General features: G+C 48.9%; 1 protein-coding gene and 1 non-coding gene across 2 annotated transcripts; one reads left to right on the forward strand and one right to left on the reverse strand.

Annotated features, from left to right (window-relative positions):
* The first annotated feature begins 11,576 nt into the window (after window positions 1-11,576).
* Window positions 11,577-11,648, forward strand: TRNAA-AGC (transfer RNA alanine (anticodon AGC)). The gene has a single exon. It is a non-coding gene; the product is annotated as a tRNA-Ala (tRNA).
* Window positions 11,649-19,067: 7,419 nt separating this feature from the next.
* Window positions 19,068-26,402, reverse strand: CXCL14 (C-X-C motif chemokine ligand 14). Its single transcript, XM_055554355.1, has 4 exons — window positions 26,106-26,402; window positions 25,826-25,931; window positions 22,135-22,248; window positions 19,068-19,210 (listed from the first exon to the last, which is right to left on the reverse strand). The coding sequence occupies exons 1-4, from the start codon at window positions 26,167-26,169 to the stop codon at window positions 19,195-19,197; spliced, it is 300 nt and encodes a 99-aa protein (XP_055410330.1). The 5' UTR covers window positions 26,170-26,402; the 3' UTR covers window positions 19,068-19,194.
* Window positions 26,403-27,836: the final 1,434 nt, after the last annotated feature.

Here is a 27,836-nt window from a genome sequence, read left to right on the forward strand (position 1 = left end):
TGGAGTAGAGATAGAACCCATGTCTCCTTCATTGGCAGGTGGATTCTTAACTACTGGAGCATGAGGGAAGTCCAAGAAGCATTTTTAAAGCCAATGTGAGGGAGAGGAGTCCAGGGTATGTAATTAACTCATGCACTCAGGTCTCGGGGCTATGTACTCATGGTCCTCAAATAGTTAATTTAATCCATTTGGTGGGAGTTTTAGCATCTGTACTACAGCTCTGGAGATGGGCATCAGATATGACTACCTAGATACTTCAGAGAAGAACTAAAGCAGAGGATATGGGGGGAAGGATCTGTCCCAAGGAAGCCCCATAGCTTCCTGTGTGCTCAATTGCTCAGTTGTGTCCTACTCTTTGTGACCCTATGGACTGTAGCCCACTAGGCTCCTCTGTCAATGGAATTTCCCGGGTAAGAATCCTGGAGTGGGTTGCCATTTCCTACTCCAGGGGATCTTTCCAGGCCAGGGATCAAACCCACATCTCCTGCACTGGCAGATGAATTGTTTACTGCTGAGCCACCTTGGAAGCCCAAGGCCCATAGGGTCCTGGTCAATTACATTTTTAATTGCCCCATTTCAGTGATCATCCACTTAGGGAGTGCTGATCAAATATTTTGTAGGATACCATAAGTGGGCTTAAAAAATTTTTTTTAGTTTATATTGAGGTATAGTTGATTTACAATGTTATGTTAGTTTTAGGTGTACAGCAAAGTGATTCACTTATACATACACATGTATCTATTCTTTTTCAAACAAGAATGGGAGTTTTTGATGATACTGTTATGTAAACTCTTCTCTCCAATGGCTGAACCACTGCAAGGATCCCAGGATCCTTGAGCAGGGCTTTTGTGTGCAATTGGTTGGCTGGTGGAAGTGATAAAGGAGAGAGAGTTGAAGCACTACTTTGGGGAGAGAGGTCAGAGGACATTTATTTGGGAACAGCCTGTTTGAATGGTTCAGTGAGAAAGAAGCCTCTTGAAGAGAAGAAGCAAAATCTCCCATATTTTTGCACCACAATCTATCCTATGGGTCTGTAGATCTTCTCTGCTGAGCACAGGGTTTGGAGAGGGGCAGGGTGGTAGGAGACTGAGTTAGAAAGAACTCGGGCTGGAGTCTGACAGTGTGGGCTCAGCTCCAGCTTTGTCACTTGCTGATTGCACGGTTCTTTACAGTCTCCAAGCTCCAGGTTCACATCTGCAGGGTGGCGATAAGCTTTCCTCTTCTCCAGGAAGCAGAATCCTCAGGTGGAAACCCTCACATTTTAGCTGCTGTGGAAGGGATGGTTTTGATGATGATGACTGGCCCAGAGAGGAATTGGGAACCCGGAAAATGCATGAAGTCTTTGCCCTTAGAAGCTGTTTAGTCTTTGTGGAGATGGAAAGAGCCACTTTCCTACCTGGGAGAGGGTATTTAGAGAACCCAGGAGTCTAAAACTGCCTTGGCTTTTCTTTCAGGATAAATATGCTATTTTAGGACAAGTAAATTAAATCAAAGCTTCCATTGAGTGTCTTCTTCAGAAACCTGCCTGGCACCTTATTTTGGAGGAATGCAGTTAAGGCTTGTTTGTGAAACTATTGGATTGGCTAAAAAGTTCATTTGGGTTTTTCCGTTAAGATGTTATAGAGAGATACTTGAATGAAATTTTTGGCCAACCTGATACAATGCATGTATTTCTTTGTATTTAGAAACATGTATTTAACAATCTATATCTATCTCTATTTTTTTCCTTGAATATATTTAGCTTTTTCAAAAATGAAGGTTTCAAGATTCTGAAAACCATGCCGATTCTACCAGAATGGGGTAGAAAATGGGGACCGCCCAACTCATGAAAATCTTCCACCGACCATTTCTGAACTCGCAGGAATAATGTAGTGATGTGGAGGAGAAAAGGGATCCAATGTTTCTTCCGGGGATTAAAAGTGAGTCCAAAATTGCAAGAACTTGGAGAAAAAGGCTCTTGTTGAGTTTCCCTTTGAATAACCGAGGCGCTTTCTCTCTGAGCACTAAGTGTTGAGAGGCAGCATCCTTACTGCCTAGAAACCCAACAAAGACTGGCTTGGTGGCTGCTTTGAGGTTTCTGTTCCATGTAGAATTTTAACCATGAAAAGATACAAAGATTGGTTTCTTCTGAGTCCTTAACTGAACACCACAAAGGGGGACAATTAGTGGGGAGCTGGGCTGCTGTCTCCCACCAGCTATGCTGCTGCCATTCGGAATCTTGGACCCCACACTCCAGAGCCATGTGGGGTACACCACCCCAGTCTTTCTCCATCTCCAGGGTTTGGAAATGTGCCATAGACTTAGCTGTGGAGTGTGGTGGGTGTGGAGTGTGGTGGGCTCCAGAGAGGCCATGAGTTGTGGATTAGAGAGAGTGGGTTGCTATTTAGTTTTGTAACCACTTTAAAAAAAAAAGTGGTTGTGTCATCTTTACTTGCTGGAGGTCCTAATTTGTAAAATGGGATGAAAATTCCTGGATTGAAGGCCTGCTGTTAGGGTAAGCTGAGATAACTGTAGATAGTGTTGGCTCAGGGTAAGGAGGTAATCGGCTTCCCTTGTGGCTCAGGTGGTAAAATATCCACCTGCAATGTGGGAGATCTGGGTTTGATCTCTGGGTTGGGAAGATACCCTGGAGAAGGGAAAGGCTACCCTCTCCAGTATTCTGGCCTGGAGAATTCCATGGACGGTATAGTTCATGGAGTCATGAAATCAGATTGATTATATTCTTTGCAGCCAAAGATGGAGAGGCTCTATACAGTCAGCAAAAACAAGACCAGGAGCTGACTGTGGCTCAGATCATGAGCTCCTTATTGCCAAATTCAGACTTAAATGGAAGAAAGTAGGGAAAACCACTAGACCATTCAGGTATGACCTAAATGAAATCCTTTACGATTATACAGGGGAAGTGACAAATAGATTTAAGGGGTTAAATCTGATAGACAGAGTGCCTGAGGAACTATGGACAGAGGTTCATAACATTGTACAGGAGGCAGGGATCAAGACCATCCCCAAGAAAAAGAAATGAAAAAAGGCAAAATGGCTATCTGAGGAGGCCTTACAAATAGCTGTGAACAGAAGAGAAGTGAAAGGCAAAGGAGAAAAGGAAAGATATACTCATTTTAATGCAGAGTTCCAAAGAATAGCAAGGAGAAATAAGAAAGCCTTCCTCAGTGATCAATGCAAAGAAAGAGAGGAAAACAACAGAATGGGAAAGACTAGCAATCTCTTCAAGAAAATTAGAGATACCAAGGGACATTTCATGCAAAGATGGGCACAATAAAGGACAGAAATGGTATGGACCTAACAGAAGGTGGCAAGAATACACAGAAGAACTGTACAAAAAAGATCTTCATGAACCAGATAATTATGATGGTGTCATCACCATCCTAGAGCCAGACAACTGGAATGTGAAGTCAAGTGGGCCTTAGGAAGCATCACTACGAACAAAGCTAGTGGAGGTGATGGAATTCCAGCTGAGTTTTTTCAAATCCTAAAAGATGATGCTATGAAAGTGCTGCACTCAATATGCCAGCAAATTTGGAAAACTCAGCAGTGGCCACAGGACTGGAAAAGGTCAGTTTTCATTCCAATCCCAAAGAAAGGCAATGCCAAAGAATGTTCAAACTACCACACAATTGCACTCATCTCACACACTAGTAAAGTAATGCTCAAAATTCTCCAAGCCAGGCTTTAATAGTACGTGAACTGTGAACTTCCAGATGTTCAAGCTAGATTTAGAAAAGGCAGAGGAACCAGAGATCAAATTGTCAACATCCATTGGATCACTGAAAAAGCAAGAGAGTTCCAGAAAAATATCTACTTCTGCTTTATCGATTATGCCAAAGCCTTTGATTGTGTGGACCACAACAAACTGTGGAAAATTGTTAAAGAAATGGGAGTACCAGACCAGCTGACCTGCCTCTTGAGAAACCTGTATGCAGGTCAGGAAGCAACAGTTAGAACTGGACATGGAATGGCGGACTGGTTCCAAATCGGGAAAGGAGTACATCAAGGCTGTATATTGTCACCCTGCTTGTTTAATTTATATGCAAAGTACAAGATGAGAAACACTGGGCTGGATGAAGAACAGCTGGAATCAAGATTGCTGGGAGAAATATCAATAACCTCAGATATGCAGATGACAGCACCCTTATGGCAGAAAGCGAAGAAGAGCCTCTTAATGAAAGTGAAGGAGGAGAGTGAAAAAGTTGTTTTAAAGCTCAGCATTCATAAAACTAAGATCATGGCATCTGGTCCCATCACTTCATGAGACGTAGATGGGGAAACAGTGGAAACAGTGAGAGACTTTATTTTCTTTGACTCTAAAATCACTATAGATGGTGACTGCAGCCATGAAATTAAAAGATGCTTCCTCCTTGGAAGAAAAGTTATGGCCAACCTAGACAGCATATTAAAAAGCAGAGACATTACTTTGCCAACAAAGGTTTGTCTAGTCAAAACTATGGTTTTTCCAGTAGTCATGTATGGATGTAAGAGCTGGACTATAAAGAAAGCTGAGCACCAAAGAATTGATGCTTTTGAACTGTGGTGTTGGAGAAGACCCTTGAGAGTCCCTTGGACTGCAAGGAGATCCAACCAGTCCATCCTAAAGGAAATCAGTCCTGAATATTCGTTGGAAGGACTGATGCTGAAGCTGAAACTCTTAATACTTTGGCCACCTGATGCGAAGAACTGACTCATTTGAAAAGACCTTGATGCTGGGAAAGATTGAAGGCAGGAGGAGAAAGGGAGGACAGAGGATGAGATGGTTGGATGGCATCAGCGACTCAATGTACATGAGTTTGAGTAAACTCATGGAGTTGGTGATGGACAGGGAGGCCTGGTGTGCTGCAGTCCATGTGGTTGCAAAGAGTTGGACATGACTGAGTGACTGAACTGAATTGAACTGAAAGATGTAATAATGGTAACCTTTTATAGAGTACTGTTATTCTCCCCATTCTAGGCTTTATGGCACAGATACTCTGTCTGACTTTCGAAGCTCCTCAGACCATTCCCAGCTCTATATCTTCTGCTTTGACTGAATAGGAGTCCATGATGTCTCCTGTTTATCTTCCTGGTACCCACAGGGATAAGGGACCATGTCCCTGACTGGAATGTGTGTACGTTCAGTCACATCTGACTCTTTGCAGCCCCCAGTTTGTAGCCCGTCAGGTTCCTCTGTCCATGGGATTTCCAGGCAAGAATACTGGGGTGGGTTGCCATTTCCTTCTCCAGAGGATCTTCTGACCCAGGGACTGAACTCAAGTCTCCTGCATTGGCAGGCAGATTCTTTACCACAGAGTCTCAGGGGAAGCCAAGCCTTAGATTGCTCACCTTTAAAAGAGTTTGCAAAACAGTTCCTAACAGTTTAAATTGTTTTAGGATTAAATTATATGAAGTATGTATAGGGCTTCCCAGGTGTGCAGTGGTAGAGAATCTGCCTGGCAAGCAGAAGACTTGAGTTTGATCCCTGGATGGGGAAGATTCCCCAAGCAAGAATACTGGAGTGGGTTGCCAGTATTCTCTGGGGGATCCCATGGAGAGAGGAGCCTGGCAGATTACAGTCCATGGGTTTGCAAAGAGTCAAACACAACTTAACAACCAAACAACAATGACAAACAAACATGGCTAATGCATAGTCCATAATAAGAATTGAATAAATTATTGTTGGTCTTCAACGAATGTTTGAGTAAATGTTTCTGTAGTCAGCATATGAATGGCTTGCCTGTCTACATGTATTTAGTGAAATTAATGTACCATAGCGTTCTCAATTGTATCCTAACCTTTTGAGTTTGCTTTCATTTTTAGTTCTTTATTTTCACCTATAGTAAATAAAGTTGCAGTGAACATCTCCATGCAAGTATTGATTTCCTTGAATGGAATTCTTAAGACAGAATCCTAGGAATGAGATTATTGGTTTACAGAGCTTATTCAGCATTTCCAGAGGATGTTTCCATTTGGCCACATAGGCTACAAAGAGAAATTTAACAATACAAAATACTCAGAAAATGTATATTGTCCTAAGCAATTCTTTTTGATCTTTTTGATGGATGTCTTGCTTCCATTTAACTTCTCATTTTAGCTAGGTAGAAAATCCATGGCTTTAAAATTTTTATGATATGTAATTATTTCAGTTTTTTTTATTCAGTAGAGCTATTATGCATAGTTATTTGTTTTTAAAAGGCTTATTGCTTATAACAATTAATGTAGCTGTTATCTATTTTATGCAACTAGACCTTGGGTTTTTTTCCCCCTTTCTGCCTTTATTAGTGTGTTATGTCCCTTCATAAACATGACAGACAATTGACTCTAACTAGATTAATGTATAAATTAATTTATACATTTATACAAAACCAGAATAAGCTGGCTCTTGTAATCAGGAAAGAAGGGCTGGTACATCTTTAGGCAAAGTTGGATCCAGGGGCTAACCCATGTGGCCATAGTTTTGTCCTTCCATTTCTCTGCTTTAAATCCTTCTGTGTGTTGGCTGTGCTTCTGGACAGATTTTCTTCAGAGGATCCCAGAGATGACATCTAGTCCTGAGAAACCACACCCTTTTGACTGTGATCAACCAGAAGAGAAGCCTTTCTCCATCTTCCACCCAGCAAATCTTGTGAAGTCCCTGATTGGCTTTCCTAGGTCATGTGTTTATGTCTCAGCCAATCAGTGTGCTCGTGGACTCCTGGGGTAAGGTGCTGCTGCTAAGTCACTTCAGTCGTGTCCGACTCTGTGCGACCGCATAGACAGCAGCCCACCAGGCTCCCCCGTCCCTGGGATTCTCCAGGCAAGAACACTGGAGTGGGTTGCCATTTCCTTCTCCAATGCATGAAAGTGAAAAGTGAAAGTGAAAGTGAAGTCGTGTCCGACTCTTCAGGACCCCATGGACTGCAGCCTACCAGGCTCCTCTGTCCATGGGATTTTCCAGGCAAGAGTACTGGAGTGGGGTGCCACTGCCTTCTCTGCCTGGAGTAAGGTGAGGGTATGCCTATGCATTAGTGCTCAGTCCTGTAGGCTCTTTGAGACCCCAGGGACTGTAGCTCGCCAGGCTCCTCTGTCTATGGGATTATCCCAGAAAGCATGCTGAAGTGGGTTGCTGTTTCCTCCTCCAGGGGATCTTCCTGACCCAGAGATCAAACCTGAGTCTCCTGCCTTTGCAGGCGGGTTCTTTACCACTGAGTCATCTGGGAAGACCAAAGTGGATGCACTTTTAAAAGTAAATATTTCTTCATTGACTTCTCATCAATTTACCCATTTAGGTGAGGGTGAGTATCATAATATGTAACCCCTCAGGCTTTACAGGTTAGAGAAGGGGCTTCAAGAGTGGGATATTGTTACTGAGGAAGTGCTAAGGTAAACAGCATGCAAGTTGTGAAGTAACCACCAGATGGCACTTTCGATCTTTCGCCTTCAGGCGGCAGCTGGACCCAGACCGCCTTCCTTGGGTCTTTCTTTAGATCTCTTAACCCACGGAGAGTTAGTGCAAGCTCTGGGAGCTGGTGATGGACAGGGAAGCCTGACTGTGCTGCAGTCCATGGGGTCACAAAGAGTCGGACATGGCTGAATGACTGAACTGAACGCTCAGAGATATGTTCAGTGGAACTCCTGCTTGATGGGTTTCAGAAAAATTGAGGCCTTGCAGTTTGTAAGAAAAGGAACAAGCCTAGTGGGGGTTATATACCATGCGGGAGCGTGGAAAAGCAGTACAGAGTGGACGGACCTATGGATGGAACGGGCTCAAAACCTAGATGGTAGTTTGGCTCCAGTGGTGGTGGTTGGTTCTTTTCTGTTAAGCTTCCTCTCTTTAGCCAGACTCCTCAGTACAAAATTCTGTGAGTTCACTTAAGAATGTGTTTTATGAAAATGTCTGAGTCGGTCAGGAATTTGGCTATCCTCTCAAGAGTAGTGAGAGATCTCAAACCAGAGGCTTCCTGAACCTTCTCCCTCCCAGTGCACAGCCTGCTGCCTTGAGGAGGCCAGCTGTGTGATGGAGAGTGGGGGGCACGCTGCAGGTGCCCACTGCCGGGCACAGGGGTGGACAAGGGCATGGGAGGACACAGGGCCGCTGCTTCCCATCTGCTTCCCCGTAACTCGGGTGAGTGAATGTTACAGTCTTAGGGCCAGCATGGTCCTGTGGGCTAGGGACCCAGAACTTTCTGGTCGTTCGGACAGACCTTATAACCTGGCGGCCCGCAGGGTAGAATAGAGGCTCGAAAAGAAGGACCTGAACTTTAGGGCTCCACTCTAAGAAGCGTTTTCTCACACACTAGCCCCCAGTGGCCACAGCGACCCCTTCCTTGTCTTCCCTCCCCCACTAGTCATAAAATACCTGCTCTGTGCCAGGCACTTGCTGGGGGCTGGGAATTCAGAGACAAAACCTATACACTATTGTCAGAGATCCCACAGCCCAGTTGGGGAGATGGACATATGTAGAAAAACACCATTCAGTGTGGACATGCTGAGGGTGTAGCGCGACAGTGTGATCAGACAGGCCTGGGTTGAAATCCTGGGTTGGCTAGTTGGTAAGTGGATGATTTTAGGCAGGTGATGGAGTCTCTATCAGACTTTTCTTGTTTGTAAAGTAGGGATGATACTATAGACGTCAATACCTATTTCATAGAGTTGGTGTGAAGAGTGAGTGAGAATGTGTGTAAGGCACCTTGTCCCGAGCTTCAGACAGAAGGATTTGCAGGTCTCATTGATTTTCTTATCTTGTATATGTCAAAGCCAAGAGGCAGAATGAACATACTGGGTGATAGAATGTGAGCCAGACTGTGCTTGAAGGTTTGGAGTGCTAGGGAAGAAATTGGTAAGACTTAATTAATTGGGACAGATGTAGAGTGGTGGGCTTGGGTTCAAAAGATCAGTTGCCCAAACCCAAGGATGGAATGCGGGTCTGTGTGGCCTGACACTCTGCTCCTGTATGAAGAGGCCTTGGGGACCATTTAAGTGCCTGCTTAATGGATGTGAAGGGGTCACTAGCACAGTTAACAGGGCTTAATAGAAATCTGATGTCCTGACAAAGGAAATGAGCCACCTCTGTGTAGGAGATGGTTTGGGGAGTTGGGGTGTCCTGGATGGCTAAGGGCCCAGAAGCCATCGTCTGGAATGACTGAGTGGACAGGCAGCTTTTGCCTGGAGAGGGTCACATGTGTCACTGCCTTCCAAAAACATCAGGTGTTGGCACCTGAAAAAGGTATTGTGCTTCCTCTGTGTTGCTCTACAGGGGGACCTTAGGAAGCCTCATTTAGGTTTCTGATTTAAGGATGACTTTTAAAACTTTTTAGCTGACTCGGATTTTTCCAACATAGAGTGAGCTGCTTTATGAGTTGTGAGGCTCCTGTTACTAAAAACATTCAAGCAGCCTCTGGAGGCCCTATCTGGGATGACCTAAGGCAGGATTTATACAGGGTCCAAGACACCATAAGGATAACTTCAGAGGAATACAAGAATCCTCTGAAGCTGTTTACAAGGTTGTGCCTTTCTTTGAGGGAAAAAGAAATAGAGTATTCATCAACTTTTCAAGGGCACCCAGTGTCCAAAGTGATAAGTTGCTCGGTCATGTCTGACTCTTTGTGACCCATGGACTATAGCCTGCCAGGCTCCTCTGTCTATGGAATTCTCCAGGCAAGAATACTGGAGTGGGTTGGCATTCCCTTCTCCAGGGGATCTTCCCAACCCAGTGATCAAACCTGGGTCTCCTGCATTGCAAACAGATTCTTTACCACTGAGCTACCAGGGAAGCCCCCATGTCCAAAAGCAGTTAAAAAATTCACAAGTTCAAAGAAATTTGGATACAAGGTAGGACTAGATTCTAAGGTGTTTTCCTTCTGGAATTTAAGAGTCTTTGGATTGTTAAAATCTTCTTGTAACATGAAATTTTTGTTATTATTAGCTATCATTTATTTGCTTGGTATGTGTCACATGAAATTTTACATATTCTATTTGAATAATCTCATCTAGTATTAAAAATAACTTTGAGATTAAGCACTACTATTATTTCTATTTTACAAGTGATGAAACTGAGGTATGAAAATGTGATCAAATTCTCAGAATGTTCAGGTTCCCTGGATAGATATGTGCCCCAAGTTTGGCCTTTTTATGTCTAATAGATGTGATGCTAATCCAAGTAGGTCCACATAGGGTAGAAAACCACAGTGTTCCCTTGGAAATTTTAAAGGCAGGATGATAATAATAACTACCATGTAGTGACTGCTTACTTTCTGTGTTGAGACATTCATCTCATTTAGTGCTCATGGTAACCCTGTAAAGTTGAGACTGGGAGAAATTAAGGGGTTGGGAGAAATAAAGTAACTTGCTCATGGTTGCAGGAGAGAAGCCTGCATTCTCAGCTCTGCAGACATGAGGCATAAACACTGGGCTGGGGCCTGGGTGTCTTCTGTGTATCTATCCGATGAGGGACACTTTCAGTACATTTGGAGGGAAGTGCAGAAAATCCCTTAGCATCTGAGGTGAGTCAGCTCAGATAGAGTGGCAGGAGGTCATATCCTGAAACCTCAGAACAGGAAGCCAGCCCAAGGACTGAACATGGAGAGGACAACAGTCAGTAAACCTAAAGTGCCCAGGTGACCCTTCCTCTTTGCCCCCCCAACCCCAGAGCTGCCTAGGCTGCAGGTGGCTTGGTGAGCCTGAGGCTCCAGCATGACCTGTGTCTTGGGATTCTGTCCTCTCTCCCACCCCAGCTCCTCCCAGGTTCAGGGAAGGGAGTGAGTCAATAGCCTTATGGTGGGAAAATACTTCAGACTTGCCCACAGCTAACATTCAAAGGGGTCGTGTGTTGTTTGGGACTGCCGTGAGGGGAAGAAGTTGCACCTTTGGGACTCCATAGTTTTCCCCAAGCTTCCTCATATGCATCAGCCCTCTCCAGGCTCACTGGGGGAATAAGATGTCAAAGACCCATATCCCATTACTACTTCTCCGAAGTAGCTAATCCCTCCCTTACAGGACATGCCAACTTAATTGTCAAGGAAAGATATTCCTCAGTCCTCTGGGAAATACAGCTGCTTAACTGACTTTTGTTCTCCTGAAACCAGAATCTGATACTCTCATTGTCTGGGGAATACCATGTGGACAGACACACAGAGAGGGGGACAAGGATTTTGATTTGGGTCTTTATTCAACAGATGGGACTCCCCCAGTAAACAATCTATGGGCATTCACTCCAATCTTTGTCTGGAAAAAGAGGGAGGCCAGGGTGAAACAGGGAAGCCAGAAGATGGGCCAGGAAGATTCTCTTAAGTGCTCTGTGGGGTTTAAGGGTCACTATTACTTCCCAAAGGCCCATACTCACTCAGGTTGTCCAACGAGAGAAATCATTTCTTAGACATCGCACAATCCCAAACCCTATGTACTCTCCCACTAGGCCCTGAAAGTGGGCTGATCATATAATTTATCAACCACACTAGAGCTCTTTTAAGAGCATGGAAGGGAACCCTTTTCATAATTATACTGGGATGACTGTCCTAGACCTGGATTATCTCAGGAAACCAGGACATAGGGTCAACCTACTAGGAGTGTCCAAACCAAGATCTAACTGTGCTCAAGACCACTTGCCTAGACCTGGTGGTATAGCTCAGTGGTAGAGCACATGCTTAGCATGCATGAGACCCTGGGTTCAATCCCCAGTACTGCCATCTTCAGGCTTCCCTGATGGCTAAGATGGTAAAGAATCCACTTGAAATACGGAAGACCTGGGTTTGATCCCTGGGTCGGGAAGATCCCCTGGAAGAGGGCATGGCAACCCACTCCAGTATTCTTGCCTGGAGAGTCCCCACAGACAGAGGAGCCTGGTGGACTACAGTCCATGGATCCCAAAGAGTCGGACATGACTAAGGATCTAAGCATAAGACTACTTGGCCACTCTGTGACTTTGGCCAAGTTACTCAGTTTCTCTTTGCCTGAAACTCTTCATCTATAGAATGGACTAACAAACATAGAGTTTGTTGAGAAAGCACTCAAGTATTGGTGGTGGTGGTGGTGATTATTTTTATTAAACTTTATTGCCCTGCAGAGTATGGCAATCAGCCAGGCTGGTATCTTAGCAGCTGTAAAGGAATTGAGGGATGTTCTTTCTGTCATAATTCTCTTGGTTTATAATACTTTTTGGCTTTACTAATGCAAATACTTAACTCCTGTCTGTCTTTTCTGGCCATTATTTCCAGAAGACAAAAGCCTTTGTAATGTAGAAATGATTCCTGTGCGAGGGCTGCTTTCAAAGACACAATGGGTTGAAAGAGCCTGTTGCTTCACCTTCCCTTTTGCTCCTGGGGGAATATCCTTGCATATTAGATGAGTGTCTCATCTGCATCTAATTCGACATCCTACTACTGTTCCCAGAATATCAGCTCTCTTCGTTGTGAAACAGGCTGTTTATTTTAAATCCAGCTCTGAATTAATTTTTTAAGTCAACATCTTGATGGTTTCAACTTGTTTCTGACCAAAACATTGAGTTGAATTTGATATCATAGTCATTTTGCTTATTCCACGTATTTGGTACATGCGTCTTCTGTCGTGTCTGACACTCTTTGTGACTCCTCCATCCATGGAATTTCCTGGGCAAGAATATGGGAGTGGATTGCCACCTTCCTCCTCCAGGGGATATTCCTAACCCAGGGATCAAACCGGAGTCTCCTGTGTCTCCTGCATTGGCAGGTGGATTCTTTACCGCTGTGCTGCCTGGTGGTGGTGGGGAAAATCTGTGACTGCTTCTACTTAGACTGAATTTGTGTCTATCAGAGGTGGGGCATAGCAGCGATTCCACAGCTGTGGGGCCCACTTTGCTTTGTCGGATGAGTGGGAGAAGCCCTAGGGGAGCATGTGGCTGTAATATTCTGTTTCTGAAAGATGAAATGAGGCACACCCAAAGCACATGGGGCTGTACTGCTTGGCCATGTGGCCCAAGTTCAGTGGATGATGAATCTCTACTTAGTCAACAGTAGGTGAGGCCTGGGTGAGGGCACAGTATAGTCTCGTGGGCTGAGATCGGCAGGAGCTCTAAGACAGCGTGTCCTCTTGGGGCAGAAGCCTATTCTGGAGCCCGACACAAGGGTTTAAATTCTCCGTCTACTGTCTGCTAGCTTTGTGAACTTGGGCAATCTGTATTCACCTTGCTAAGCCTCCGTTTCCTCATCTGTAAAGTGGAGCTATAGGACAGACTCCCCCTCCCCCCTGCTGTGGTGGTTACCAGGATTGCATGGGATAAGGCTGCAAGGGTCTCAGCACAGGGTCTGGCTCAGAGTAAGTAAGGAGTGTACCAGTTCTATTGTCCCTGTCTCACACAGCCCCCAGGGAACTTGGAGAGCCCTTGGCGGAGGCTTGCTGGCTCTATGCTGCCCTCTGGTGGCATGAATTGTCATGGCCTGGTGTGGAGGAAGCTGGGAAGATGTTACCTTAACCCATTATTATCAATATTTGTTTTTATTTATTTATTTGGCTGCACCAGGTCTTAGTTGCAGAATGTGGGATCTAGTTCCCTGACCAGGGATGGAACCCGGCCCCCCTCCATCGTGTGTAGTCTTAACCACTGGGACCAGCGGGGAAGTCCCTTAAGAGTAAAAAAATTGCTTTAGGTTTTATTGCTTCCTTAAGCACAAGCTGGAATCAAGATTGCTGAGAGAAATATCAATAACCATATGCAGATGACACCACTCTTATGGCAGAAAGTGAAGAGGAACTAAAAAGCCTCTTGATGAAAGTGAAAGAGGAGAGTGAAAAAGTTGGCTTAAAGCTCAACATTCAGAAAACTGAGATCATGGCATCTGGTCCCATCACTTCATGGGAAATAGATGGGGAAACAGTGGGAACAGTGTCAGACTTTATTTTTCTGGGCTCCAAAAATCACTGCAGATGGTGACTGCAGCCATGAAATTAAGACGCTTCCTCCTTGGAAGGAAAGTTATGACCAACCTAGACAGCATATTAAAAAGCAGAGACATTACTTTGCCAACAAAGGTCCGTCTAGTCAAGGCTATGGTTTTTCCAGTGGTCATGTATGGATGTGAGAGTTGGACTGTGAAGAAAGCTGAGTGCCGAAGAATTGATGCTTTTGAACTGTGGTGTTGGAGAAGACTCTTGAGAATCCCTTGGACTGCAAGATCCAACCAGTCCATCCTAAAGGAAACCAGTCCTGGGTGTTCATTGGAAGGACTGATGCTAAAGCTGAAACTCCAATACTTGGGCCACCTCATGTGAAGAGTTGAGTCATTAGAAAAGACCAGGATTCTGGGAGGGATTGGGGGCAGGAGGAGAAGGGGACGACAGAGGATGAGATGGCTGGATGGCATCACCCACTCGATGGACATGAGTTTGAGTGAACTCCGGGAGTTGGTGATGGACAGGGAGGCCTGGCGTGCTGCGATTCATGAGGTCGCAAAGAGTTGGACATGACTGAGCAACTGAACTGAACTGAACTGAATGACTTCCAAGATTATCTGTTCAACTTTTCAAAAACAGGAGCACAGGGGAGGGTTCTAAAAGCAGTATGGTGTCTTCTTTGTGTGGGAGAGTGAGCAGAAAACCTATGATGGGCTTCCTTGCCAGTGAGGTTAGGGAGGTCCCAGCCATGGTTCCCTGGCAGACCAGACAGGAGGTGAAGAAGAGGGAGAGGAAGGGAGACGGATGAGCTGGAAGTGGAGGTTGGAGCTGTGCCTGGTTTCCCTGGACGTTCAACTGGGGCATAGCTGGTATTCCTGAGGCCCCTGTGAATTCCCTCACATCTCTACTTCCGGCCCCAGAGCTCTGTTTCTGCTGGCCTGTCTCATCGCACATGGACACAGGAGTCATGGGCCACGTCAGGGACAGGATGCAATCAGGACTTCCTGCCGTTGCCTGAGAACAGCTTGCTATTTGCCAGGAGCCCGCTCCAGATTGATAGGCCTTGGTCAGAGGGGGCCCCTTCTCTGAGACTGGGTGGGACACCTCTTTGGGGTGTCCCCAGAGCCTGCCGTGCAGCCATCTGGCTTAGTGTTAGACTGACAGGAAATTTCAGCAGCTTCTTTGTCCCCACTGTGGACCTGTTGTTTCTAGAGAGGTTGTCCCCAGCATCCAACAGTTGGCGACGCATAGCAAATACCTCGTGATGGAGCAGTGGCTGGCTCGTGAATGAGGCAGTCTGCCCTTGAGGGTGACGGACAGCACCTCACCAAGCCTTGGCTCCCCTCAGTGCTCAGCAGAGGGCTTTGCTTGCAGTGGTGTCTCCGTGAGTGAGTGCAGGATGCACGTTCTCAGGGGACTCCCTAAAACTAAGATTAATTCCTGGTGTTTGAGTACGTCCTAAGAGCTATCATAGGTTCTGGGAGATTTTTACAAAGAGGTGTAAAACATAGTCCCTGGTGTCTAAGACTATGTCTTGTTGGCTGTTGAAGTTCAAATAAAGGCATTAAATTGTAGGAAAAGTCCTATAATAACTCAGGACCCAAATGGGCCATCCAGATGGGTGTTAAAGTTGATACCCAAGTGGTAAGGCAGGTGCCATGGGCTTGCGGTATGAGAGCTGCACAGAGCCCTGTGCTGGGGCTTCATGCTCTGCTGTTGCCATCTTGAAATTCTTCAAATTTGAACAGAGGGCCTTGCATCTTATTTTGTACCAGGCTTGCAGTTGTGTAGCTGGTTCCGACCCCAGTTATATAGCTGGTTCTGGCTGCAGTCCAAGATGATCAGGAAAAGCTCCATGAGGGAGGTGTGGCTGGGTGCAGATGAGCAGCAGAGCTGGGCTGGAGCTCTCCGAGGATGCAGTCGTCCTGGTGTCAGGTCTGGGCAGCACTGCGTACCTGCTCAGGACCTGCCTGTGGGAAGAGTGCGGAGTCCAGGACCTGGTGTTTGGATCCCGAAGTATGCCCATGTGTGAGGAAGCAGTGTGGCTCTGGAGGTGGGGCCTGCAGGGGACCTGGTCTGCCTGTGGGCAGAGGAGCGTGTTCACACCTCCCCAGGGAGGCCCAGGAGAACCGCTTAGAAGGCAGCCTGGCTTTGCTTTGCCACACTAGAGTTACCCTCCTGTCTGGAATGCAGTGGGTGGATGCTCATAAGGCTTCTGGGAAGCTCAGAGAAGAGAAACAATGAGAAGCAGTTCTGTAAGCGGGAAAAAGAGTGTTTTCCCTGGAGCCAAGCACAGTTCCTGGCACTGCGGGGCCCTGTTGATGTTTGGCAAAGTTTGGAACTGAGAGCCCGTTCTTAGTGGTCCAGCTAGTACCTGTCTGTTAGAGGACAGGGTCCAGGTCATCCACGAAGCATTCCCAACCTCTGTTCTCCAGGGGCACACAGTCCCTGCAGGGGATGAGATGTTTGCCCATAAGACCTCCGCTCCTTCTGCTGACACCCTGGGGCTTGAAGTCCAGCTCTCCTCACTCTTACTATCTGAGTTTCTCATGCAAATTGTGTCCCCTGTCTGGACACCTTCGACACAGCACTTCTGGGAGGGTAGAGAATGAGCAGCAGGGCCAATCCCTCGGCTAGTGCTTGACCTGCTGTTGGGGGCATTGTTACTGTTATTAAGAAGCCAGTCAGTGACTTGCAAGGTCAGAGAAGGGACAGGACTCATGGGCCAGCAGGGCTGGAGGAGGAGATGCTGGGATAAAGTAGAACCCTGAACTTGGGTGGGGAGATGAGTGTAGTGTGTCTAGAGTGAGTGGAGGGCAAAATTTGCAACTCAGGGATCAGCACCGAGAATCCTACACCCCCGGTCGTCATGCCGTCAGGTGAAGAGGCCTTTGCATTGGCAGGGCTGGGCTTGAGAAGGGTGGGATTTGGGGGAGGCCAGGGAGGATCCTGCAGTCAAGTTTATTATGGGGGCCCTGTCCTGGAGAGGCCCCACCCCAGCACGGTGTGCTGATCTGGGGTCAAGAGGTCTCAGAGCTTCTGGGAGAGAGGGGCTCGGCCTCTGCTCTCCCCTGCCCTCACACTGCGGCTTCCCTGTTCTGCCTGTTGGTGCCTCAGCTTCCCTGTCTAGTCTCCCTTCTTTCCCCATTAGGGAGGGAAAGCAGGACCATGCCAGGCATTCACGGTCACCCTGCCCATCGTGGCCTTGACCCACCCTGTCCCGCTTCTCTCAGCAAAGAGACTGCCAGCCATTGCAGTGGTGTGAGGGGTGACCCTGGGCAGCTTCTGTGACTTCTCTGGGCCTTAGTTTTGTCAGGCTCACACTTGGTGGGACTTGGTAGTGCCAGGAGATGACAGAAAGGAGGCAGAAGTGCCCTGCTGAGGAGGTGCTTGGGCAGGGTCCTTGCTGTGTGTCCTGGCAGAGCCGGGAAGCCATCCTCAGAGGTGGAGAGACATGGGTGCCTGGCTCCTGGTGAGGCAGACAGAAACTGCAGAGCCAGGCATGTTCCCTTGGGCAGTCCTGTGGAGAGTGGGGGTCCAGGTGGGCACAGAGGGGCCTGTTTCAGGGCCTGGCTGACTGGGATACGTGAGGTGCGGGGCCGTGGATGGTTTTTGCAAAACACAAAGTGGCCTGGTCTTGCGGATGTTAAAGGAGCTCACGTTTACCGAGTAAGTGTTCACCATGCCCAGGCATCCTGAGCGCTTCCGGTGGATTGCCTCCTTCAGTTTCCAGAAGCGCCATGAGGTGTGTGCACACGTCATCTGCATCCTGCCGGAGCAGAAAGGCACCCCCAACATCTCGCTGGCTGTGGCTCCCACACAGCCTGGTCCTGGAGCCCTGGAACCTCCAGGTGGGCACTTCTTGCCTTTGTCTGAGTCCCACTAGAATCCTGGGGCCCTGGACCACAGGGCTCCTAACTGGTCCCCTTTCTGTTCCCTTCCCTAAGTGGGAACATTACATTGACCCTACTTTTCTGTTCTGATGAACCTGGCCCAGGTGTGGGAGTCAGGCAGGGAAGAATCAACAGCCTTGAGACCTGGGTTTCTGTCTTCAGGGCATTCCATAGCGGTGATAGTGCTGACTGTCTGGGAAACACCAGTTTTCCCTCCCAGTACCTTTGTCCCTGTTTATTCAGGATGTAGTAAACATCTGATTGTCAGCCTGCCTTAACTAAATAGAAAAAAAAGTCAGTACTCTAGAATTTTGGTACATTTCAAATATATTTTATTACTTTTCTTTTTGTCTTAGAAAGAATATCAAACCTGCATGCAATGCTAATGGTTCCTGACATTTACATAGCATATGACACCATAGGGCAATGCGGCATATAACGAAGGGGTCCATGTAGGGCTGGCCTTCCTAAGAGAATATTTACAAAGGGAAGGGCATGTGGTCATCTTAAAGAGGACTGCTCCAGAAGAAGACTGCACTGTTTAACACTGAAGGGTTATGTCGGGAATCACAGAGAGATTGCTTTAGTACTGCATATTCCATTGTCGAGAGGGAAAGAAACAGGCTTTGAAGGCTCTCGCTCGTCAACAGCACGTGTGTCTGTAGTTGTATATTGTGCATGTATTTGTATAGATTTAAATTTTCTCCTAAGATTTTCACTGACAGTAACTTCAGGGGCTTTCAAAGCATTAAAGATTGAAGCGGTGAATTTTTCACAAATGCTCACATTAGAGAGAAGACCCAATCCCTTCCTTAAGGACCATCTATCTGCTTCACCATCTGAGGATCTTGGAAATGTTTCCAAGGATGTGTAAAAATTAACCGCAGGGATGAAGCATATTTCTCTGACAGCCAAACTTGAGTTCGTCAAAGAGCAGATGCAGAGAAATCTGCTCTGGCTTGCCCTGTGACTGGGGCCGCTGCCGAATCCCCCCAAGGCTGTGACCGGCTGTGAGCCCAGGAGAGCTCGTGGCCCCTGTGACGATGCGCCAGGACTTCTGAGCGGAAGCTTCCGGCACTAGGAAGGGAGCGATGCTGTTATCAAATGTCTCAACCAAGTTCCCTGTTCCTCCCAGGCGCTTATAAAGCTCAGATGTACAGTGATGTCTGGACAAATACAAAAAAAAAAAAAAGCATTTTTTTTTTTATACAAAGGAAAGGCATGAGTTTCCCCACTTTTCGGTAAAAAGCGGCTTGTGATGAAATCTGGAGCGCAAGAGAAGAATCTCACATCTGGAAGCCTTTTGCACACAGCTATAAAATGTAAAAACTGACCCTCGGTAAAAAGTGCTTTGTAACAATATTTAATTTGTGTCTTATGCCTGTGAGAAAGAAAGGGTTTGTTTTTTGAATCTGCAAAGTCCTTTGCTTGTTTCCCAACCGGTGTGAAGTTTTCCCATCAGGGATTTTTCACCCTATTCTTCATAGACCCTGGGAAGAGAAAACACCCACGTCAGTGGCTCAGGACATGAGGCAGGTAACAACGCAGGCTGGTGTCTGAGCTGCTCTGCACCTGGCCTGGGGAGTGCCTCTCCCAGGACCGCAGGAGCCGGGGAGGAGCAGGGACATCACAGAGGAGGCCCTCACATGGCCATGAAAGCTCCCCCGAACCCGGCTTTGACCTTTCTAAACAGCCTCCACCTCTGCAGTTTCTTTTTATCCTCAAAGCTCTAGGAAGCAAACCATCCAGGTGTATGAGGAGACCAGGCACAGGAGACTTAAAGTCAGCCCGATGCACACAGAATGTCATTGGTGGGAATGACATCTGTCTCCAGTGTGGAGGCGGAGGGGAGTGGACAGGGGCACCCCCGCCCCCCATTTAGGCTTGTATCTTTGTGTTTTGTCAATCATACGTGTCCTCCAGGAAAAAAAAAATCCCACTTCTAGCAGGCAGTGCCTCAGACCCAAGGATGGTTGGCGGGGCTGCAGCTGTCACCAGGGCCAGGGGCGCCAGGTCACTTCCTCTAGCAGTTACCAGGCCTGCGAGCGCTCCCGAGCTGCCTTTCCCCCTCACCTCCCCAGCCAGCTCTGTTTAGGTCCTTAAATTCCTTCCCTCCTGCCTCATGGCTGCCTGCTGTGGGGCCACATGTCACATTCAGAGAGTCTATTGCTCCCTCTGCCTTGGTTCTGATTTCTCAGTAATGATGCACTGGAATCAAATGCCTGATGCTTCCGCTTCTGGTGGCAGTGAAGGCTCTGGGCTCAGCTTCTGGGAGCTCTCTAGTCTTGCCCATAGCCTGGGTTGGCTGCTGCCTTCCCCTGCCTCTGTTCAAGGTGCAGCATTCTCCTTCTCTCTCTGCAAAGATGACTTCAAGATAGTTCCTTTATTGGGACTTCCCTGGCAGTCCGGTGGTTAAGATTATGCATTCCGATGCAAGGGATACAGGTATGATCCCTGATGGGGGAACTAAGATTCCACATGCAGTGCGGTGTGGCCAAGAAAAAAAAAAATAGTTCCTTTGTCTCCACGGAGACATTTTCAACCTTTATAGGGGAAGGGGAGGTGAGGAGGACAAGGAAATGCCCACATCCTTTTCCAGGACACCTCGACATTCTAGGAAGGAGGGCATGTGGTGCTAAGTCGCTTCAGCCGTGTCCGACTCTTAGTGACCTCATGGACTGTAACCCACCAGACTCCTCTGTCCATGGGATTCTCCAGGCAAGACTACTGGAGTGGGTTGCCATGCCCTCTTCCAGGGGATCTTCCTGACCCAGGGATTGTACCCATGTCTCTTGTGTCTCCTGCATTGGTGGGCAGGTTCTTTACCATTAGTGCCCCATGGGAAGCTAGGAAGGAGGGATGAACTCATTTTGTAAGAAAGTGATGGGAGGCCTGGGAGCAGAGGTGCCCTTATGCTCTCATCCATGGAATCTGCAGGAACAAAAAAAGCAGGGTTGCATGGGCCAGACCTGCCCCTTTTCCTCAAAGCCCAGGTGGAGGGGTAGGGGACAAAGTGCACAAAAGCCTGAATCTCCCAGCAACCTGACGAAGACTTGCCAGTGCTTCTGCGAACTGGCCCTGCAGTAGCCTCATTCCACTTTTGATGACGCAGGGCCCGGAGGGTGACTGGACGGGACTGGACAGGACATGTCCTGCGTGTGTCATGTGAGCTGCCTGCCCTGACCAGAAAAAGGGCTTCATTCTCATCAGATTTTATAGAAAATCATCTCTCGCTCTCATCACTTTCTATTTCAAGCAACTGCAGATGAGGCAGTTTTGGAGCAGCACAAAAGGCTCAGGTACTGGGGATGGGCCCAGGCGTCAGCTATGGGAGAGCTGGTCATGGGCAGAGCTTAGGCTGGAAGGGCCTGCTGGTAGGTGGAAGTGGGGTGGGAGGGCGGGGCTGGCACTGCTGTAGGAGGTCACCTTCCGGTGACACCAGGAGACCTAGCTCCCTGATTTGTGCTCCCAGGCGAGTCACTCCCCACCCCCACTGAGCTCCCCTGTGGGATGAGGTGCAGGCCCCAGCGCCTGAGGAACTCATCTGTGTGTGTGTGTGTGTGTGTGTGTGTGTGTGCATGCACATGTGTACATGTGTGTGCACGCTTCCTAATCACGCTCTGCGAACACAGTGTAAACAGGCTCTGAGTGTGTGAGAGGCAGGTCTGCTCCAGGACAGGCTCACCTTTAGGAAGCAGAGGGGAGCCAGGAACTTGTCTGCCCTTTGAGGCCAGACATGGGACCTGAGGCGATCAGAGCCAGGAAGATCTGACTTGGAAAGCTCTTTTCTAAAAATGGGGAAACAGCCCAGAGAGGGCAGACATCTGTTTCAGGGCTCTGGTCAGCTGGCCGTTGCTGCCCCTTAGGGTAAGAGTGGCTCTGATTCTAAAGGGTCAAGCCCAAGGTCCCTCCCTGCACCTGCTGCAGAAGGAGTTTATCAGGTTTCTGGGCAGCAGAGGGGCATGGGGCACCTTGAGGGAAGATGGTGTGGTTGGCAAGGAGTTATCCTCATCATCGTGTGGTTGTAGCCAGTTTTAGAGTTAATGAACCTTAAGCATTGTGTTTCACCAAACCACACAAATCACCGAGCGATCCACGCCAGGTGCTCATCCAGCCATTCGACCGGGGGAAACTAGGGGTCAGAAAAGTTACCTAAATAAGGAGAGGAATTAAGACTATCACAAACTTTAGTTCACTAAAGAACTTTCGATGCTTACAACTGTCCAAGAGAGCAGTAAGTGTAGCACTAAGTGGTGAGTTCCTTGTCCCTGGGAGTACGTAAGCAGCGTCTGGGTATCTGCTTACTGTGACATGTGGGCGTTCATGCCTTAGAAAGGCTAGATGACCTCGAGGGAGTCGAGGATCTGGCTTTGGTAGGATGGTGGGAAGGAAGGTGAGGGGTGGTGGGCCATACCTGCGCTTCTCGTTCCAGGCGTTGTACCATTTGATGAACCGCTTGGTGCTCTGCAGCTTGGGGTGCAGGCAGTGCTCCTGACCCCGGTACCTGGACATGCTCTTGGTGGTGATGCTGAAATGGAGGAAGGTGAGGTGGAGGATTGAGAAGCCAGAATGACAGCCCCTCCGTGTGGCTCCCAGTCAGGGCACTGAGAGACTGTGGCCTCCTTTCAAAGAACCATACCCCTATATGCACTCCCTGGTTCCTTCATAAAAGTTTCTGGTTGTCCCCTTAATCTCTGACTCCACATTCAGGTCTAGCCTTGTACAGAGTGATGGGCTGTCACTTTTTCTCCTGGAGCCCCCAGAGTCTGGGAGAGTCCCTCCCCACCCCCCACAGCACTCATGCCTCCCTTAGGGAACAGATGTCAGGGGACCCTTCCAGCTTCTCCAAACTTGGGATGGAGATGTGGAAAGAGCTAACGCCAGCATGGTATATGTGCCAAGACCTCATTCCTTGGATTTGAGGCACTCCATGGCTGGGCTTGAATGTGCTGTGGTCTCTGTCTGATCTTCTAAACCCTAGTTCCCTGGATCCTCTGCAGATTGTTCTGGGGCTGGGCATTTGTTGACCTTGAAGCTGTCTTGTTGGCCTTGAAGCCCATTCTGACTCCTGAGTGTGAAGTCCCAGTTATCTCACCCTTGGGAAGGAAAATAAGACCGCCCTTCAGGTCTCTATCCACCAGTGTCCCAACACCAGTGGAGATATAGCCACATGGTAGAGAAGCAGGTGGCTTTGTACAGAGTGTAGAGCCTGGGTTTGCATTCCAGATCTATCTCTGGGAGCCTCTTTGAACCCGGTTTGCTCATCCATAACATGGGTATAAAGATAGGACCTACCTCTTAGGGTTATTGAGATGGTTAAAGATATAATCTATGCAAATTGCCTAGCACCATGAACAGTTACTGTTATTAGCCATTGTTGTGGAAGACAGGATGGCCAAGGAGAAGCCTTGTGAGGTCCAGGCTGGGAGCGGGGGAGGGCAGGAGAGGCTGCTGCCCAGAACTGCTGTGTCCTTCTCGGCCAGGACTGGGCCAGAGTGGCAGGAGTTCAGGTAAGGAGGAAGGATGGTGTTCAAGAATGAGGGCCCAGCTAGTGGACATGGGAGAAGGGAAGGCAAGAGGTGAGGATGCCACTCCCTGGGAGGTCGCACGCAGGAGGGAGGCATGCTGGGTGCTGGGGTGTAGGCTGAGGGGGCAGAGAGAGCTGGTTGGAGGATGGGGTGGGAGGAGTGGCAAGGGAGGGAGTGTGGTCCGCTAGCACTCCTTGGGTTCCTAACTGAAGTGTTAGGGTGCCCGGGCCAGGTTCTAGAAAGGATCAGGGTTGCCATGAACTCTAGGTCTGCCAGTTGACCGGGAGAGGAAATTGAATTGTGATACCTCAGTGGGGACAGAGTATTTATGGGCAGCCTGTTCTCTTCCCTTCCCTGTGCTCTGAGTTTCCAGGGCCCTCACCATGGCCTCAGCCTCCCAGGGCAGGGACAGGCCTTGTGCTAATGCCAGGTGGCTGGGTTCTGCCTTCGTCAGCCCTCTCTATGAGACCTGGGACTGCCTGGGTCCCTCGTGCCAGATCTCAAGCATGGGGCACTACTGTGGAGTGGAGTCCAATTCCCTCCCCCATAGTACCTGGTCACTCCACAGGAATTTAGCCTGTGTGTTGCTCTCTGCCTACAATGCTGCTTTTGCACTTGGAATAAAAGGCTGTGGCCAAGCCAGATAAAAACCCCCTCCTCAGTTAGGTCAGTGTGCAGGCTGAGGATCCCACATCCTGAAGATTGGGGCAGCAGGGGACCCCATGGAGCTCAAATGCTCAGTCATAACACGGGGACTTGGAAACTTAGTTGTGGGGTGAAGACATGAGGATTTCTGCCCCCAGCAATTATGCAGAAATTCTGGGCCCTGTGTCCCTGTCCTTAGCCGTTCTGGGATACTGAGGGTTTCAGCAAGAGCTCCGGGGGTACGTGAAACAGATTGCCCTTCCTAGAATCTTGACTCTCCTGGATCCTTCTGAGTGCAAGGACTCCCACTTGCAAAGCAGGCTGCACCCTGAGCCTCATCAGAGATGTCTAGGTGACACAGGATGAGCTGGAAAACTTTCTTTAGTTCAGCTTTGGGGCTAAAAACCTTCTTTGGTCAAAAACGCTGGTCCCTCGTGCAGTCTGAAGAGCTCTAGGAGCTTAAGAAGGGAGAAGACCTCCAGCTCTTCAGGGACAGGGGTTGGGTCCTGGGTGTGAAGTGGAGGTTTAGAAGAGGGTGTGTGCAGGGGTCTCCTTGCCTGGCTGTCAGTTTCTGTTCTATCCTGAAAAGGGTAGCCACGAAAAAGAGCAAGCCTGTTGACGGCAGGTTCTGTCCTTTGGAGATATCACTACATCTTATATCCTATTCCATTTCTCCTGTGAGGACTCAGTAGCTCAGCTTGGTATGTGGGGCATCCTTCAGCACTGAGAGGAATGCAGAGTTAACTTGCCATGTCCCTGTCATTTTCAGCCTGAGAGAGCTGAAAACCCTGAGGGGCTTGTAGCTCTTCCCTCAACTGTGTGACCTCTAGCCCCCTACCCTTTTCCGGTAGTTTTTCTGGACCTTGGTCTGCAAGGTAAGGGGCGGGGACAGGAGTCACTTTAGGTACCCAGGAAAGAAGGCAGAGGGATTCAGCTCAGGCCCAGTATTTTCTGAACTCCCCTAACTTCAGCGCCACTGTGCAGCCCCCAGGTGGCAGTGGGAGGGGTCGGGGAGGGGGTGGGTGGGAGCTGCCGTGCAGACACTGTGTGGAGGCCTTTGGGCCAGCAGGGCCAGTGAATGGAAGGCACTTGCCCAGACTGAGAATAAAGTGTGTCCTGTTTCTGGGGGAGGGAAAGAGGGGCCAATGGTCCATGGCAGATATTTGGTAGCGGGTTTGCCAAGGGCTCCCTTCCTGGCCAAGAGCGTATTGATGGGGAAACAGTGGTGCTGGCCTCAAGTGGTTAATTGGGAAGGCAGAGGAGCAAGGAAACTCAGTGTTCTCTTGCTCTGCCCCACTTTTTAAAATATTCTCTGCATCCCCACCAAGCAGTGCTCCAGCCTCATGGCATGTTAACCCCAGCAGAGCCCTTTCCACAGGAACCCGCAGAAGTCCAGCTGGTGTCGGAAGACTGAGGAATCGCTGGAAGCCAAAAACCAGATGGCTATAGTCCCCCATCCAGAAAAAGGCCCTGAAAGGAGGTTCCTAGGACTTCAGACAATGTTTGTTTTAATCTTCTCCCCAGTAACAGGAAGGCAGCACGCTTCACAGTTTGGGTTCAAGTTTACTAGTTCTGGGTGTATTTTGAGTGACTTCAATCTGGTTGTTCTAAGTTGGCACAGGGAAACCATTTAACCCTGGATTGTCCTAGAAAGGTGGACTGTGCCACACCTAGGCTATCCGTCGCAAACCTAGCAAGGGTGAACTGAGGGGAGAGGCTGTTTCCGGAGCACAGTACTGTGACCCTTTTTTCAAACTCTTCCAGACTGCCGTGCCAGCGTCCTAAGGACTCGCTGGGCAATTGCAAAGGCTCGCCAAGGCCTTGACAAAGGCTGAGAGAAAGGTTTGTTAGGCTGACCCAGCCCCAAGTTGTGCCCCAGCACCGGGTTTAAGAGCAGCGCGCACAGGCTCACGGCGAAGAGCGAGAACTCACATAACCATCTTCTCCTCGCAGTGCGGGTACTTTGGCTTCATTTCCAGCTTCTTCACGTCGCTGTAGCGGATCTTGGGTCCCTTTCGGGAGCACTTGCATTTGGACCCTGAAAGAGAGATCGCGCGGGGGATCGCTCAGTTGCGCGCGGGGTCTCCGTCGCAACTCTGACCACCCTAGATGCCCGCCCAGACCCTCCGGGATCCCGGGACGCTTAGCAGTTGGCGCCGGGGGTTCCCCAGGACGGGCCGGGCAGGCGCCCAGGGACCTCCCAGGAACTCACCGTCCACGCGCGCGGCGCACAGCGCCAGGAGCAGCAGGAGCAGCGCGGCGGTCAGGAGCCTCATGCTGGCCGAGAGGCGCGGCGCGAGCAGGTTTTCGGGGAGGGCGCCCGCGCGTCCGTATGCCGTGCTCGGCTCTTTCTGCCCGGAGCGCGCCTCCCGGCTCCGCTCACTCCCGCTGCGCCCGTCGGTGGGAGCTTCGGGGCTGTGGCAGCGCGCTGCGCTGTGAGCTCGGCTCTGGGCTCTCTCCACAGCCTCCCTCCGCCCGCCCAGGCCTCTTTTAAATCCGCTCCTGCCCTCGCTGCGAGCGAGCTCATTAATATGCAGAACCACGCGGTGACTCACTGAGATTTCTCAACGCGGCGGGGGGAGGAGACCTTCCCCGCCCGCCGCCCGCCCCGGACCGCGATCGCAGCAGCGCACACTCGGAGCCACGCGCGCACTCGCTCCTCCAGAGCTCACATCCGCTACCCTCTCGCTGTCACACGCTCTCTCCTTCACACACTTGCACACCCAGGGTCTGGCAGGCACACAGAGCCAATGCCCGGCGCCACTTGACGGTGGAGAGAGGCTGCTTAAGGGCACGGCTTTTCTGATTCACAAGGTTCCCTCTGGCCTGCTATCGTGAGCCGCGCTGGAGACCCAGGCCCGAGGCCCAGATTTTCTGAGACCTGAAAGGGATTTGGGGCAGGTGCCAGGTGTGAGTGCCAGCAGGCCTGACTCTAGGGCGTGAGCTGTCTCTATTGGGCCAGCAGCCCTCGTGGCCAGAGCACAGGCCAGGTTTGGAGAGTGGTCACGGGAAGGATGTACAGCAGCGCAGCCGTGTCCTGTGATCCTGGAACTGGCTCAAAGAACGTGTGTGAGACGCTTGGTTACTCTGAAAGGAAGGCTTCCAAAAGTATGTGGTCCCACAGGCCATCACAGGTTCCACTGTCACATCATTCTCAAAACTTAGGTGGTGGCTGGTCAGGGAGACATGACAGTGATAACCATCTGGATGAAGTCCATGCCATGGACATTGTGCCAGGATATATGGTGTGGTGTGGACCCAGGCATGATGACAGAAATTCCAGCTCCATGACTTACCAGTGGTGACTTAACCACTCTAAGCCACTCTCATCGTCTATAGGGTGGGAGGAGTCACAGTGCAGCTGTGAGAATTCCATAAGATCAGAGCTGGAAAGTGTTTGAGTACCTGACCAGCAGTTAGTGCCCAGGAAATGTTACCTACTGGCATCATTATTTTATGTGTATCTATGACATATTATGTATACTTATATATAGTATATATGTGTGTATATACATGTGCATATGCGTGTCTATATGCTGTGCTGTAAGTCACTTCAGTCGTGTTGATGTGTGTCTATGTGTGTCTATATGTGTATATATATACACGCACATAAAATTCCATTTTTTTTTTACAAGTTTCTTTCCAAGTTGGTATTTTAATTTCCTTACTTGATGGGTATTATTGGAACAGGCTCAGAGAGAAGGGCTTCCCAGGTGGCGCTAGTGGTAAAGAACCCACCTGCCAGTTCAGAAGATATAAGATACGAAGTTTCAGTCCCTGAGTCGAAAAGATTCCCTGGAGGAAGGAATGACAACCCACTGCAGTATTCTTGCCTGGAGAATCCCATGGACAGAGGAGCCTGGTGGGATATGGTCCATGGGGTCACAAAGAGTTGGACACGACTGAAGCAACTAAGTACCCACACAGAGAGAAGAAATGACTT

This window comes from Bubalus kerabau, chromosome 1, assembly GCF_029407905.1.
Source record: "Bubalus kerabau isolate K-KA32 ecotype Philippines breed swamp buffalo chromosome 1, PCC_UOA_SB_1v2, whole genome shotgun sequence".
NCBI classification, from domain to species: Eukaryota; Metazoa; Chordata; class Mammalia; order Artiodactyla; family Bovidae; genus Bubalus; species Bubalus kerabau.

Bases quoted from the DNA above. Each gene is read 5' to 3' on its own strand.
- CXCL14 (XM_055554355.1), bottom strand. From the start codon at position 26,169: ATGAGGCTCCTGACCGCCGCGCTGCTCCTGCTGCTCCTGGCGCTGTGC. The intron at 25,932-26,105 runs GTGAGTTCCTGG...TCTCTCTTTCAG, and splicing joins GTGCGCCGCGCGCGTGGACG to GGTCCAAATGCAAGTGCTCC. The intron at 22,249-25,825 runs GTGAGTTCTCGC...CCTCCATTTCAG, and splicing joins TGCGAGGAGAAGATGGTTAT to CATCACCACCAAGAGCATGT.